This window comes from Xyrauchen texanus, chromosome 9 (assembly GCF_025860055.1).
Source record: "Xyrauchen texanus isolate HMW12.3.18 chromosome 9, RBS_HiC_50CHRs, whole genome shotgun sequence".
Classification (NCBI taxonomy): domain Eukaryota; kingdom Metazoa; phylum Chordata; class Actinopteri; order Cypriniformes; family Catostomidae; genus Xyrauchen; species Xyrauchen texanus.
The window spans coordinates 43,747,060-43,763,106 of record NC_068284.1 but is presented as its reverse complement, the minus strand read 5'-3'; the positions used below and the strand labels follow the sequence as shown (position 1 = coordinate 43,763,106).

Sequence of the window (16,047 nt, the reverse complement as noted above, 5' to 3'; positions counted from 1 at the left end):
AGACAACACTGGGCACACTGTAGGTTTCGTGCTGCTGATTCAATAGTGCCAGATGGAACACTGGAGTAACCCCACCCTCTTTTGGAGATTCCGCCCCATTTGGAGGTCTCCGGCCTATAGCTATACCTACTTCGAAACATCACATCTCTTACCACATTAGTAGTAAATCCCAAACAGCGCCAGAAGAGGGAGACAAAAGTCATTTTTCCATCATCGGGCCGAATGGTTCTGGGCATAGTGAGTAAAGCCACAGTCACACTAGGCACTGAGCATGCAAATTTACTTCAGACACCAAAACAAGACATGATATTCCGCTCAAGGGATTTTTTTTTAATAATAGATCACAATTAACAAATACTTTTAACAATACAAACTACTCACTAAAAACACTAAAAACATGTGGCTTTTAAATATGTATTCGTTGCATTGAGGCAAGAGGTCAGTGCGTGAAGAATTCGCAGGTCAAAGTTCACCAACTTGTACGTTCGTGCGCCGCTGAATGTGAACTTTCTTTACATGAGCTTTTTTTCTGGTCTCCCACGCTCGTATGCCTTCGAATGAGAGTGAATGGAGCGTGATGTGTAAAGTACTACCATTACTTAATATGCACAGAACGGTACTTGCATTTTAAATCTGCCATTGAATTAATGTGAGCACCAAAAGCAATTTCTGCAGAGACAAGCAGCAATAAAAATTGCATTTTACTTTAACAGGCTAATTATAAAATACATCATCGTGTATCATTTCTGCAAGTTAAGCTAGACTGCTTTCAAACCAACTTTACTGGAGTCCACAATAGCCATACCCCAGATTAGGCAGAATTAAGTGTATACTAACATATTAGTATGCATCTTCCTAAAGTTAGTAGAGCATTTGATAACAGCCATATTAATGTGCAGTGTGTTGATAGTACAGCAAGACTGCTTGATGTGGAGCAGATGAATTATTGCTCAACTCACGGTGTGCTCAGGAGTTCTCAAGAGCTTTCAATCTTGTCAACTAATGAAGAGAATGCTTTGCACCATACCACTCCATCTGTTGTTTTAAAACTGGCAAGGAAAGGCAAGGTCACATGCACCTGATCTATCATCCTACTATTGTTAAAAATGTAAAGTGTCAAAGTAACAACGTGCATATTCACTTCATAACATTGCCTCTTGTGTTATTGAAAAATTAAATAAGCTACCCTAAAGCTTTGAAAGGAAGAAACATCGACATCATGTTAAATAGCCCCCTTTGTGATCACCCAAGAGGTAACTCTAAAATAGACTATGTTCTTTATGTCTCTTTAAATCTCAGTTGTTTCTCCAGGACAGCAATGGGAATAAATGGAGAGCAAAATTCGGCTTATCCTGCAAAAGATCCCACATGTCTAGAGTTTTAGAGGAGATCACTCAACAATGTTTCAAACTATATTCATATTTACCAAGATACCAAAGTATGCAATCAAAAGTCAGAGATTTCAAATATATAAACTCAAACATTTCCCATCATATTCTCTCAAGACCCAAATATCTGAGCTATGCTATCCAAATTAGCACATGCAGAACACAAACAAAAATTTTTAGAAGGATATCTTTGTAAGTCCATACAATGTAAGATAATGGTGGCCAGAAATGTGAAGGTCCAAAAAGCACATAAAGTCAGCATAAAATGAATTCACAAGACTTTACTATAAATCTCCACTTTCACTTTCTACTTTTATTTTTGGGGATTCGCATTCTTTGTGCATATTGCCACCTACTGGGCAAGGAGGAGAATTTATAGTAAAAAGGGACTTAAATATTGATCTGTTTCTCACCCAAACCTATCATTCCGGTGTCATATGGATTACTTTTATGCTGCCTTTATGTGCTTTTTGGATCTTCAAAGTTCTGGCTACCATTCACTTGCACTGTATGGACCAACAGACCAGTAAAATTCTTCTAAAAATAATTGTGTTCTGCATAAGACAGAAAGTTTAAACATCTAAATGATGAGAGAGTTGTCATTTTTGGGTGTACAATCCCTTTTATTCTATAGCTCTACACTCTTATTTGTGTCTATTTATATTTATCCTAAATAATTTTAAGAGAAACATCTGAGACAGTGATACAATTTTCCTCTGGGTGCTGCTCCCAGATCCGTCAGTGATGGGGAATAATATCACATGAAGATAAAAGAACAGTTAATTATAATAAATGGAATTAAATGAACCTGACAGCAGCTTTCTCTGTTGCCTCTGGCACGTCTGCAAACGGAAGCTCATCTGCTAGGATCTCTTCTATTCTCTGTGGATCATCTGGAATGTCGCTCTGAACTTTGAATTTTTCCTTACTCCTCGTCCCAGCTGTGAGAGTGTTCCATAGTCCACTTTGAGACTTTGAGCCTGCAAAGATGATAAGAAATACTTAGATGTGCACATCTCTTTAATTTTCTTTCTTTTTTTTTTTGCAGTAAGGTAGCAGGTGATTATAAATCTAGGATAAAAAATGTCACTAAAGGGACAATTCACCCAGAAAAATGATGTCTGGTTATCTGTATCTAATGACAGACACTGCCATCTAGTGGAAGGCCCATGTATACAATTTTGCCTATAGAAATTGCTTCTGCCAACATTGGATTGTTGTAACGACCAGAGGTGGAGTCAAGATCAGATCCACCAGGACCAGACCCAGACTTTTCTCAGACTTCCAGACCAATACCAAGATTAGATCTATTGAGGTCTAGATTTAGACTAAGACCTGTCTGTGAGAGAACCTGGCTGTCCATTTAAATGAACAGTTCAATTTACTGCAACATTCAAACACAAAATGATCAAGTTTTCAACTTATTTTCAATGATTTAAAGTTTCCCAAAAATAGTAAAGATTACAAGATCAAGACTCCAGCTCTGATGACAAGTACCCACACTTTTACTCATAAACTTTCATTACATTTTAAGGATTTTAAAAAATTATTTTATACAGACTACACTCAAAAGCAATTTTATTTTTAATATTTCAGAGCTAAGCATAAATGGGTGGTTTCCGAGGAAATATATTTAGGCTACAAACTGGTAATTACAAGGGTATTATGCTATAAATGTGGTTTATGAGGACATTTCTAGTGTCCCCATAATTTAAATTGCTTAGAAAACATACAAAAAAAATGCTCTTTTTTATGAAAATGTAAAAATGCAGAAAGTGTTTTGTGAGGGTAAAGTTTCGGGTTAGAATCTATAGTTTATCTATAGTTTGTACAGTATAAAAATCATTATGTCTGTGGAGAGTCCACTTTAGGATAGCTGCACCAACATACATTGTGTGCGCGTGTGTGTGTGTGTGTGTATGTGTGTGTGTATACGTATTAAAAAAAACATAGACTATCTTTTAAAAGCATTTATTTTTTCAGAGACTAAATTTAATGCACCACACAAAAAGGTTTTTGCTGCCGTTTTAAATTGTCTCTGCATTATGTGAATATAATGAACTGAGCTACTGGAAAAGCATAGAATACTGCTTTAATAGGAATTTACCTGCTGTTTTGTGAGCCTTTCAAAAGGATTTTAAATTGATCTTGTTTAGTAGAGGACTGCCGGGGTGTTGTTAATGTACTCATACTGCGAGTCACTATAACACAAAAATGCAAAAGAATGAGTGTTCCCCAGAAAAGCCTTTTGCTCGTATGCTGTGAAGGGCAGTCAAGCCAGATACAGTAGCACTTCTCTCCTCAACATGGCGACTTGTGGCGAAATTTGGCAAAATTACATGACGTGGTTCATTACACGTAACAAAGCAGTTTCAGGGTGAAATGTCCACTGTGTGGCGCTAAAAGCGAGTTAAATGTTCTCCCAAACAGGGAAGGTTTAAGCTCTTTCTAGTTTTAATTCAACAAAACCTACCTCCACACTATGGGCCCTATTTTAAGAGTGCTAGCATTAAGCACAGCTCTATGCCATAAGTCACTTGCACAAAGTCAGTGGGCATGGCCATAGAGTTTTGGTATTTTCATGCAAACATGCACTAAGACTAGGCGCAAGTGGGTTTGGCAAAATCGTATATCATGACCTTTAGATAGCCATTTTAAAAGATTGCGTTAAAAACTATGATAGTTATTGTCAGAGACTTAATTTACAGTAATGTTCCACTATATTTTAAGAGATTTTAACATGAACTTTATTACTACCTGCTGGAGGAACTGCGAAGGAAGGAACTGAATTTGGCCTTTGCGGCGAGATAAGAGGTGGTATTGAAACATCTTAGCGCAATAACCTATTTCTCAGGAAAACAGCAAATTACGCTTTGTCACTTAATTTACATACAGTACATCACACCCACAGTTTGCATGCCTACACCCACAGTAGTGCAAACATTCCACCCATGACCACTTGCACTTTGCGGTGGCAAACTTATCATACACTTATGATTCATCATTACGCTTATAACAACTCACTGTCACACTCCACTGGACCTGATTGATTTACAATGAGCTCAAAGCATGCTGAGCAATTGATCACAGTGTCACATAACCATGATGGCAGGCAGATGATCGAAAATACCAGATGAAATGTGAATATGAGGCTCCCTGATGCATTCCCGCAGTGTTATTTTCCCATTTACAAGGGTGTTAGTTAAAGTGATAGTCCACCCAATAATGACAATTCTGTCTTCATGTACTCATCAAATACAAATAAAGTTGATACTTAAATAAAACATAATTGAGAACACACTGAGATGAAAGAGCAACAAAAACATTTTCTTCAGGGTAGGTTTGTGAATGTGTGTGTATTTGCTGGAGTATTTTACTCTGGTTGATATGGAGCTGTGCTCACCTGAAAGGGTCTTTTCAGAAATCAGACTCTCAGGTCAGATCCGGATATTCACATATTTTCTGAGATCAGCAGATGTGTTGTAAAAGAACTGTATTGGTATATAGGAAACTAATTACCGAGTCAAAATACATGTAGCCACAAGAAATCAAATAATCAGCTTAAAAAACTATTGTTTATTTTTCATGAAATTGATCAACCTAATTTTCATGAAATAAACACACACACAAATCACAAACTCTATTTCAGTGCAAGTGGACCTAATAAATATAGCTTCTCATTTCTTACCAATAGTGAAGCTGAATCCATCGATGCTGAATGTGGCACTTCTTCCCTTTGTAAAGCCCTTTTTCATTGAATCTGTTTCAGTCACTTTTTCTTATTTTATTTGTCTACCTTTTACTGTGGATTTTGTCAGTTTCCTCAGACACAGAGCTCTTGTCAAAAAATCCCAAAGTGTAGAGGCTACATGGAATAAAGTTGTATGCCAATGGGTTTGTAGTCGTTTGCTTATCTATCTCTTGTCCTTTTGTTTCAATCAATCCTAGCCTCCTCTCAAAAAACACACTATTGTCATTTTCCTAGTCATAGTCTCATTATTGTCTCCTCAGCTGAATGTGAGTCCCCTCTCAACTGAGCACTTAATGTACCAATGCATAACATAACACACTCTGCCCCTCTCATCTGCATTACAACTCACCGGTTTCTGTGCAATGTTCTGTGATGCTTGGTTTTGTTTTTTATCAAATGGGCTTATTTTTGTGCGCGCCCGTGTGTGTGTGTGTGTTTTTATCTTCTACATGCAATCGAATCCTTTCTGAGTTACTACATATTTGTTGAACACATTCCCAGAAATGTGTTATTGGAGTGGTGGTGGCATAGTGGCTAAAGCACAGGGCTGTTAATCAGAAGGTCATTGGTTCGAACCCCACAGCCACCACCATTGTGTCCTTGAGCAAGGCACTTAACTCCAGGTTGCTCTGGGGGGATTGTCCCTGTAATAATTGCACTGTAAGTCGCTTTGGATAAAAGCGTCTGCCAAATGCATAAATGTAAATGTTAGGCTGGGCCAAGGCCATTTGATTTCCATGATTTTACTTAAGCACAAATCATTCAATTCTGTTCAAAGGCTTGAAGATAAAACTGTAAAGATGAATAGAAGCTATTATGGTGAAATAATAAACAACAGTTTTGGAAATTTGGTCTTTATCTCCATCCAAATACAGTAGGGTAGGGTGGCCTCAAACCCCATGCCGATTATGTGACGGTTTAACATGTAAGTGTCTCGCACGTGAGAGAACGATTAGTTTGTGCAGTATACAGATTGGAAAGCCTCTTCTCCATTTACATTCTACAGATTTCGACAAACCCACTTGCACCTAGTCTTAATGCATGCTTGTATGAAAATGCCAAAACTTCATGGCCATGCCCACTGACTTTGTGCAAATGACTTATGGCATAGAGCTGCACAAAATCATTTTGTATACACACATATATTTATATATTTATTCGCCCCAATTTGGAAAGCTCAATTCCCAATGCACTCTAAGTCCTCGTGGTGGTGTAGTGACTCGCCTCAATCCGGGTAGTGGAGGACAAATTTCAGTTGCCTCCACGTCTGAGACCATCAATACGCGCATTTTATCACGTGGCTTGTTGAGAGCGTTTCCGAAACGACATAGCGCTTTTGGAGGCGTCACGCCATCCACCGCGGATCTGGCTACGCACAACTCGCCACACGCCCCACCGAGAGCGAAACACATTTTAGCGACCACGAGGAGGTTACCCCATGTGACTCAACCCTCCCTAGCCACCGGGCCAATTTGGTTGCTTAGGAAACCTGGCTGGAGTCACTCAACACACCCTGGATTTGAACTCACAACTCCAGGGGTGATAGTCATTAAGTTTCATAATTGACTGTCATGGAAATAAACGATCAATTAATCGTTTAATAGTTAGCATTAATAAAGCAATAAAATCCAAATAATATCTGCATGTTTATGAGAATGATATGAGTTTAGCAGGACACGTGCCTAATGATTAAAGTCACCTTTAGAATATCTAAAGGCAAACATGGCACGTTAGAACTGGAGGAAAACATTGTCAATAATTTGTCTATAACTCATGAAAGTTCAGATTTTAACCCCTTCATTTTAAATTGTACTTGCCTTTATAAAATGTTACCATTGTTCTTCCATTGATTAACAGTAGTAAGACAGCAGGTAAGACCGTGGATGGCTCCTCATTACTGTGGTTAGGTTAATGTTGACAATCATATAAAATAAACTTTAGTATTTATTTAACAAATAAAATAGACTTGTATACAAGTTGCATACCAACAATCATACCACGGTCCAAATCACTGAGATCACATTTTTTCCTCATTCTGACAGTTGATGTGAACATTAACTGAAGCTCCTGACCCGTATCTGCATGATTTTATGCACAGCAATGCTGCCACATGATTGGCTGATTAGATAATCACATAGATGATTGTTGGTGCTAGATGGGCTGGTTTGAGTATTTCTGGAACTGCTGATCTCCTGGGATTTTCATGGATTTCTAGTATTTACTCTGAATGGTGCCAAAACAAAAAACATCCATTGAGGGGCAGTTCTATGGACAGCAGCGCCTTGTTGATGAGAGAGGTCAACGGAGAATGGCCAGACTGGTTCGAACTGACAAAGTCTACGGTAACTCAAATGTGGTGAGAAGAATAGCATTCTGAGTTGCGGTTGGCACTGTTTTGGAGGCATGAGGGGGACCTACACAATATTAGGCAGGTGGTTTTAATGTTGTGGCTGATCAGTGTATCTATAACGTTCTGCCTAAAACTTCCATTTGAGCTCTATTGAAGAAAGAAGTTGTACAGGTTTGGAACAACATGAAAATAATGTTCTCATAGAGTTCTCATTTTTGTGTTAAGTTATCCTAATTGGGTTTTTGAGCATTTTCTTAATTTGACCACAAGAGGGGGATAAAACATCTCTTAATTATATAAAATGGAAATTCATTGCAAATATAACACATTTACACACACTCCAACACATCTCACATTTCTTAAGCCCAACAATACTATCTCTTGACAGGAGACTGATTATGACAGCATGTCTACATTAAAGCATAAATTAGTCTGTGAGAACAGAGACAGCGTGAGCTCACTGGAAAAAGTTGTTGCCTCTGCGTGTTATCGTGGAGACGAGAGACAGCGTGTGCTCTCTAGTGATTCCATGCGTGCACCCTCATTACAAAAGGTAGTGTCATAGACAGTGTGGAAATGTGATGAAATCCTAATAATGCCAACACATTTTGAAAACCTTGAGCTACACTTGAAACTGCATAAGGCTAGAAAGGGTTACAAAGTTATCTTGAAGAGCTTAGATATTTGTCTGTACACAGTTCGATAAATTGTCTATAAATGGAGACAGTTTAGTACTGTGGCTACTCTCCCTAGAAGTGGCCATCCAGACAAGATGACTCAAAGGGCACACCGCAGAATGATCAATGGAGGTAAAAAAAATAAATCACCAAGACACCATGAAGGAAGCCGCTGCTTTACAACAGAAAACATTGCTGCATGCCTGAAGTTTGCCAAGGACCACCTTGACACTCCACAACACTACTGGGAAAATGTTTTGTGGACTGATGAATCTAAGGTTGAATTGTTTGGGAAGAACACGCAGCACTACATATGGTGTAAAAAGGGCACCCTTATACCAACATGAAAACATCATCCCAACGGTGAAGTACAGTCATGGGAGCATCATGTTTTGGAAAAATGAATTCCCAAGTTTTTAAGATTGCGTACAGGATAATATCAGGGTGGCTGAGCTCCAGCTGAAGCTCAGTAGAAGTTGAGTGATGCAGCAAGACAATGACCCTAGGGGTCTAATCAGCAGCTATACTGGAAACGCTTGGTTGAGGTTATTACTGCCAAAGGAGGATCGACCAGTTATAAAACCAAGGGTTCACTTTCTTTTTCCACTGCACTGTGAATGTTTAATGGGATGTATAAAGACATGAAAGATTATAATTGGTTGTTTGTAGGGCTGGGCGATATGGCCAAAATTGTTATCAAGATAATCTTTTTCATATTGTTCGATATCGATATTTATCACGATATACATTTACACATTGCACTTTCTTTTTAATTTCAAAGTTGACGAAAGAAAAGAAGAAATAATAAATTCTAAACAGTTAAAATAGTCTCTACAAAACTGCACAAGGGGTCCAGAGACGGCCAAAGCAGCGGGGTCTACGGGATCTTTTACCAATTTTACCGTCTTTTACCGTTTATCAATTGAAAATGAATGTTAAAAGATCATCTGTTTGTTCTGAAGCATAGTGACATCAGTCCAGTATTTGTTGGAATATTGTTACATTAAAATGAAATATTTTTTATATTTCTTTAGATTCAGAATTCAAGTATGGGGCATAGAAGCCCTTGTGACTGTGGAATGATGCTGAATGTGGGTTCAGGGTGTCCCGAGAGAACATTTAGAAAACGTTTTTCAGAAAATGTAAAAACAAAAAATTATATTTTAATTAAAGTGAGAGACTAGTCTACCAACTAGTAATTTTAGTCTTTCCTTATCCATTCCAGACATCTAATTAATTAGAACAAAAATAGATTTGTTTATTCGATTTGTTTATTATTAAAGGCTCGTAACATGCTGATTAATAAAGATACATTTAGAAGGGAAAAACCTTTTGGACTAAAAGGTGCTTTGAAACCACGTTAACTCATGCGGTGCTTAATGTCTACACACATGCAGGGAAAAGAGGCGACGCGTGCGGAGCGGGACAGGGTAGAAATTATGCATGTTTGTTGCTAGAGAACAATATTCAAGATTACAGCGCAGAAAGATCAGAGCTGTTGTCCACATCACCGTTGTTCTGTCGCACTCTTCGCTAGAGACGATGAGAGGGTGCAACCGTTGTCATGAAGTCTTGCGGTGCGGATGGAATCAATCCTGTGTCCGACGAAACCTAATTGTTAGCAAGGCAGCTAGCATTAGCAAGTTCATCCAGTCTGACCCTACGTTACCACTGGCGCGTTGTGAGCGAAGCTGAGAGTGTTTTCAATTCATTCTTATGAAAGCCGAGCGCCATGCTCGCAAGGTGGATCGTAGGATTGGCAGCGGTGCGGAGCAAGCTCTCTCCTAGCGCTGTGAGCGCCTTTGAGCGGATTTCGTCCGCCCCAGTGGAAACACAGCCTGAGAAAGCCAAACTGCTTGAGTTTTAGCGTGCAGTAAATACCGAAAAGCTTATCGTGGATTTTCTTTATCCCGATATATATCGATATTGTTTTATCGCCCAGCCCTAGTTGTGTGTTATGTTAAGCCCATTCTGTTTGTTAATACTTGTGACTTTGATGAAGTTGAGATCACATTTTATTACCAATTAATACAGAAATATTTTTCTTGCCACTATATTTGCAAATACTTCATTTCTAAAGTAACATTTTTACATTTTCACAGAAGTATTGTAATGAAGACCAATTTCAATTGATCTCATTCAATCTCTGAAGAACGGCAATAAAACCGAATAAGAGTAATAAGCCCACGTTTAGAGTCAATTCAACTCTTTCATTGGTTAAATTTGATTGTTGCTGTCTGCAATACAGTCACGATCTCTGTGCAAAGTTCTGCTTCATCTGTTCAAACTGATTGCTCAATATTTATATAGCAAAAGCCCTAATTATTCATTGCAGGTGTCTGTCTCATCCTCAGGCACCCAGGGACGAGACAAGTTTACTTCGGCTATTTCAAAAACATGTGATTGTAGCATCCTCGAGAGATGCAAGAAAACTGCATTCAAAACATCTTACAATACTCCATACAACTTAACAGCACACTTATAGTTCTAATCAAACACCAACTTTTTTTTATTTTTAATCATCAACTTTTGTTCTCAATGAGCTAAACTGCTATTTTGCTGTGACGTTCAGTCACTCTGTTGGTTGGTGTCTCCCAGTCTGTGGCTCTCTGGAGATGTAATGCCATGGAGGGAGTTGGGGCCAATGGGGAGTTCAGCGGGAGACAATACTGTTGCCTGCTCATTGTAACCATGAAACATAGAGCTTTAGGAGATATTTTGGTCGCCCTCAAGGGTTACCTCTTTTAACGATCACATGATATAAGAGGGGACAGGGAAGTAAATTTATTTAAGAATACAGTATGTGAGTGGATTTCTGCAATATTTAGAAGTAAACACTTTAAAGGGCATACATTTCCCTAAGAGTATGTTAACTTCGTTCGACTCCGCATCCACATGCGTGGAAGCTGTATTTTGGCACAACACATGAATGTGTTTAAACTGACTGATCTCAGTTCAGGAGACTCTCTAAGCTGTAAAGGGTTCAACTTTCAACATACGAATCACAGCGGAGTTTGTCTTTGGAGAAACGGCAGGAAAATTACATCTGGTAAGAAACCAAATTTTGTATTTATTTATTTATTGTATCCCCTTTTCACCCAATTACTCACCTCAATCAGGGTGGCGGAGGACAAGTCACAGTAGCCTCCGCTTCTGAGACCGTCAATCTGCGCATCTTATCACGTGGTTCTTTGTGCATGACACCGACATTCGGAGACTCTGAATGTGGAGGCTCATGCTACTCTCCACGATCTACGCACAACTTATCACACGCGCCATTGAGAGCGAGAACCACTAATCGCGACCATGAGGAGGTTAACCCATGTGACTCTACCCTCCCTAGCAACTGTGCCAATTTTTGTTGCTTAGGAGACCTGACTGGAGTCACTCAGCACACCCTGGATTCGAACTCGTGACTCCAGGGGTGGTAGTCAGAGTCAATACTCGCTGAGCTGAGTTTCAGTCAATGATTAAAGTCTCTAGTATCATCCGATATGCCATTTTAAAAACTTTTTGGCATTTCTCACGAAAAGCCATGCTGCTAAACACAATGTACACTAATGTGTACTTTGGTGCATTTTTTCTTTGGAAATGCTATATTTACTGTGCATTACCATATTGAGCACCAATGTGTTCATCCAAAATCTGAAAAATGTTGCTTTCAGAGGCTTTAAATGGAGTTTTGGAATTAATTATGCTAATTTCTGATGAAATGTCTGTAAAGTCTCAAAAATGTGAACAAACAACACTCCTGGAAACAAACAATTTTATAAACAAATTATTACAAATCTGACTTTCTACAGCCTGGTATTATTTAAAATTTCACAGCGTAGTCCCACTGTCCACATATGTTGCCATACATTTTTTGGAAAACCATTTGCTCTAGAATATATATATATATATATATATATATATATTTATTGTTTTGCATGATTATTAGGTGTTACTAGTTACAAATCAAAAAGGGTAATCTATTTTTCACTCGGGTCTCAGGAGGTTAACGGCATAGTTCACCAAAAATGTTTAATTCTGTCATCATTTACTTACACTAATGTTGTTCCAATGTAACCCGCACAAGAAGAGACAGTCACAATGTATAGTCAAACTGCGTTTATTGCAGGCAAAGCAAAAGTACAAATAGGGCAAATCCAGAAGAGAGTGGTCGAGGGGAGCGTAAGGTCGAAGCCGGGGAAGTCAGAATAGCAGAACGGGTAAACAAGCGAGTTGAATAGACAGGGGAGCTAGGGGAACACTAGAGCTGGCAAAGCGAAGGGGTAAACTAAACAATAACCAACAAGAGGGTTGTGATATATATAGGGGAGAAAACGAGCGGTGCAGGTGAAACGAATAACCAGGTGATTGGGACAAGTACAGGTGAAACTAATACTCTGGTGATTGGGAGCGTGCATGAAAGCCAGAGGGGGGTGATTGGGAGTGAGCGTGTGAGCTCGGGGAGCGAGCCTGTGAGCTCGATGAAGCGGGCAGAACTAGAGGAGCGGGGTTCGTTACATCCAAACCCCTTCAACTTTCTTTCTTCCATAGAACTCAAAAGGAAATGTACACAGAATGTTAGTCTCCATTCACTTTCATTCTATGGAAAAACAAAGATGCAATGAAAGTGAATATTTGAAGCTTACATTTTGCATCATCTTTTGTGTTCAAGGTCTTCGACAAATAAGGTTGTCCAAGGTGATAACAATTATAAATCCAAGGTGATAAAAATTATAAATCTTTTAATCTTTCAATTGAAATGTGTGTTTATGTTGGTTTCACAAATATCTGAAATGTTTTATATCTCTTTCTACAAAAAAGTAGGGTATGAAAATACTTTGCTTGCACCTTGAATACATGGGACTGTATATGGGAACTTAAACATTCGTTTAGAAAAAAAGTCAAATATAATTTAAGATAAAATATATATATATATATATAAAATATATATTAAATATAAATTCTTATATAACATATCACACATTTTTGAGAATATCAAGACGTTTTCTCAGGGTTACACCATATGACTTGAACAAAATGTGCCTTTTCATGAAAATGTCAAAATATTAATATTTAACGATACAACAAAATATTTTTGAGGATCTGAAAATGGCTACCTACATGTTGGTTACACCAGTGGTTCTCAACCAGGGGGTCGGGACCCACTAGGGGGATTCAGCACACTTACCGGGGGGCCTCAAGATCTCTTAAAATTATTTAAAATATAATAGATTATTGTGATTTTTATATAATTATTATTATTCAACTTACTGAAAATGCAAAAAATTTAATAACTCCCATCAACAGCTTGCTTTTTATGAAGCATACACAGTTCTAGACATTTCTGGAAAGGAAATATCTTCTTATAGATATATCTTCTAATATAAATATCTAATTGCCTACATGGGGGGCCTTCAAATATTTTCTCAGATAATGGGGGGCCTCGGAGTCAAAAAGGTTGAGAACCGCTGGGTTTTTCAAATATTAATCCTATATAAAGATAAAGTTGTTCACTGCTAAAAAAAATAAGTAATAACAATAAAAGACTACTCTTCACCAGCATTTCTTTAGCTTTTTAATGTCTCCAGACATTTACACCAAGTGACATTTTAAATTTTTCTAAGTATCATATTCATTTTCATCCATCCATCCATCCATCGTCAACCGCTTATCCTGTGTACAGGGTCGCGGGGGGCTGGAGCCTATCCCAGCTAACATTGGGCGAAAGGCGGGGGACACCCTGGACAGGTCGCCAGTCCATCGCAGGGCCACACTCACACTCACCTCCACGGCAATTTTTTGAAGACACCAATTAACCTAGCCTGCATGTCTTTTGGATGGTGGGAGGAAGCCGTAGTACCCGGAGAGAACCCACGCAGACATGGGAGAACATGCAAACTCCACACAGAAAGGCTGGGGCAACCAGGGTTTGAACCCACGACCTTCTTGCTGTGAGGCGACAGTGCTAACCGCTGCACCACCGTGCCGCCCCTTCATTTTCATATAAAGGGTTCATATAAAGGGTTCTATATGGAACCTTTTAGGGGTTCCAAAATACAAAGCAAGTAAAGAGTTGGTCACACTAGGATTTGAGCATGCAATTTTTGTTCCGTACAATGCAACAGACCAGGATATGATGTCACACAGGAGGGCTTCTGGTGTAAGTAAATAATACATCACAAATAACAAATTATATTATCTAAAAATGTTTAAATATATCGTCCACACACTTTCCTCAGAGTGTGATGTTTCAATCTTCTATAAATCACATGTCCTCTCATCGTACTAATTTACCGTTCAGTTCACCAAGGTTAAACTTTGGTATGTAGCGTAGTACGAAATTTCTTCTCATGACTTTGCATTTCTGGTCTGCTGCATTCGGGTGCGTTTGAATGGGAGTGAATGGAGCGCGAAGCGTAGTGTGACAGCCCCTTTATAGAATAATACAGAATCTTTTCTTCTTAGAGTGTATTTTTATTACAAATATAGTGTCTTTTTACCTTTGTTTATGTATACCATAAATGTAGTAATTAATTTGACATAATTTAAAGGTAATGATTATTTCAACAGTACCCAAGTATTCCAGTTGGCAGTCAGCAATCACAAGGAAAATCAAGCTTGCAGTGCTTTAGATTACATGAAAACTATCTCAGATGGCACTTGTGCTATATAAAGCATCAGGACACCCTGTTATTCTAACATCAAAGAGTTCAAACAACCTGGACCTGGAACCTGAATCAAAGAATCGCTGTGGCATATCATTGATCATCACTTAGAGCCTCTCTAATGTGCAGATAAAAGGCTGCTATCACCTGTGTTTTTGACCCAAAATGAGCGGACACCTGTTTCCCACCTGTTGTCTCATGAAGGCATGCACTGAAATTCCTCAATTACTAATTAGATGGATAGAGTGGCCCCAATAGTATTTGGACACTCACACTTAACAGTTAATGTCATTCAGGTCCAATACTAAGATGCGATCTATGGGGTGCATTTTGGTCTCTAGAGTGGGCAAGTGGTTGTCTCTTCATCGGGTCAGATGGAGGGTGTCAGAAGTGTAAGAATACCATTGCTTTAAATAGCAAAATATCATGTGAGATGTATTTTAAAGAAACACAGCACAAGCATGCTTTTTGAATCAAAACATTTCACAAAAAGAACTTCAACAGGTGAACTTCAACGTTGAAACAACAGATACTGTATAATGTTCAAAATGAAGACAAAGTATTTTGACACTTTCTGGTTGTCAAATCTTAGTGGAACATGTCCACAGATAATGCGACGAATTACACATGGGGTTACAAACACCTGTGTAATCATTAAGGAATATTCAGAGTTTAATACATGTTTATCGCAATCCACAGCATTTGTGGCATAATGTATAAAACTTAATTTCGACTCATTCCTTCTTTTTTAAATGGAAAAAAAAAAAAAAGAAGCAAAAATCAATGTTACAGTGAGGCACTTACAATGGAAGTGAATGGGGACAATTTTGCAGGGTTTAAAGGCAGAAATGTGAAGCTTATAATGTTATAAAAGCACTTACGTTCGTTGTTCTGTTAAAATGTGTATATTATTTGAGCTGTAAAGTTGTGTAAATAAACATTTTTACAGTCGTTTTAGGGGGTTAGTGTTTACAGCATTAAGTCGTCATGGCAACAATGTTGTAAAATTGGCTATAACTTTATATAGAAAAGATTAGCACAACATTAAATCATGTTAGAACATATTTTGTTTATACAAATTTACTTATAACAGTGCGAATAAACAAGTACAAATATATGTTGCATTTTAACGTTCATGGGTTGGCTCCATTCACTTCCATTGTAAGTGCCACACTTGAACCCAGATTTTTGCTTTTTTTAAAGAAAAGTTGGGACGAGTCCAAAT

General features: G+C 38.3%; 1 protein-coding gene across 1 annotated transcript in view; it reads right to left on the bottom strand.

Moving 5' to 3' along the window:
• LOC127649741 (dual specificity calcium/calmodulin-dependent 3',5'-cyclic nucleotide phosphodiesterase 1A-like) overlaps nt 1-16,047 on the bottom strand; it is a 109,130-nt gene that overhangs the window by 92,601 nt on the left and 482 nt on the right. Inside the window, exon 2 of the mRNA XM_052134968.1 lies at nt 2,197-2,368. Coding sequence (XP_051990928.1) covers nt 2,197-2,368 — 172 coding nt within the window. The remainder of the gene's footprint in view (nt 1-2,196; nt 2,369-16,047) is intronic.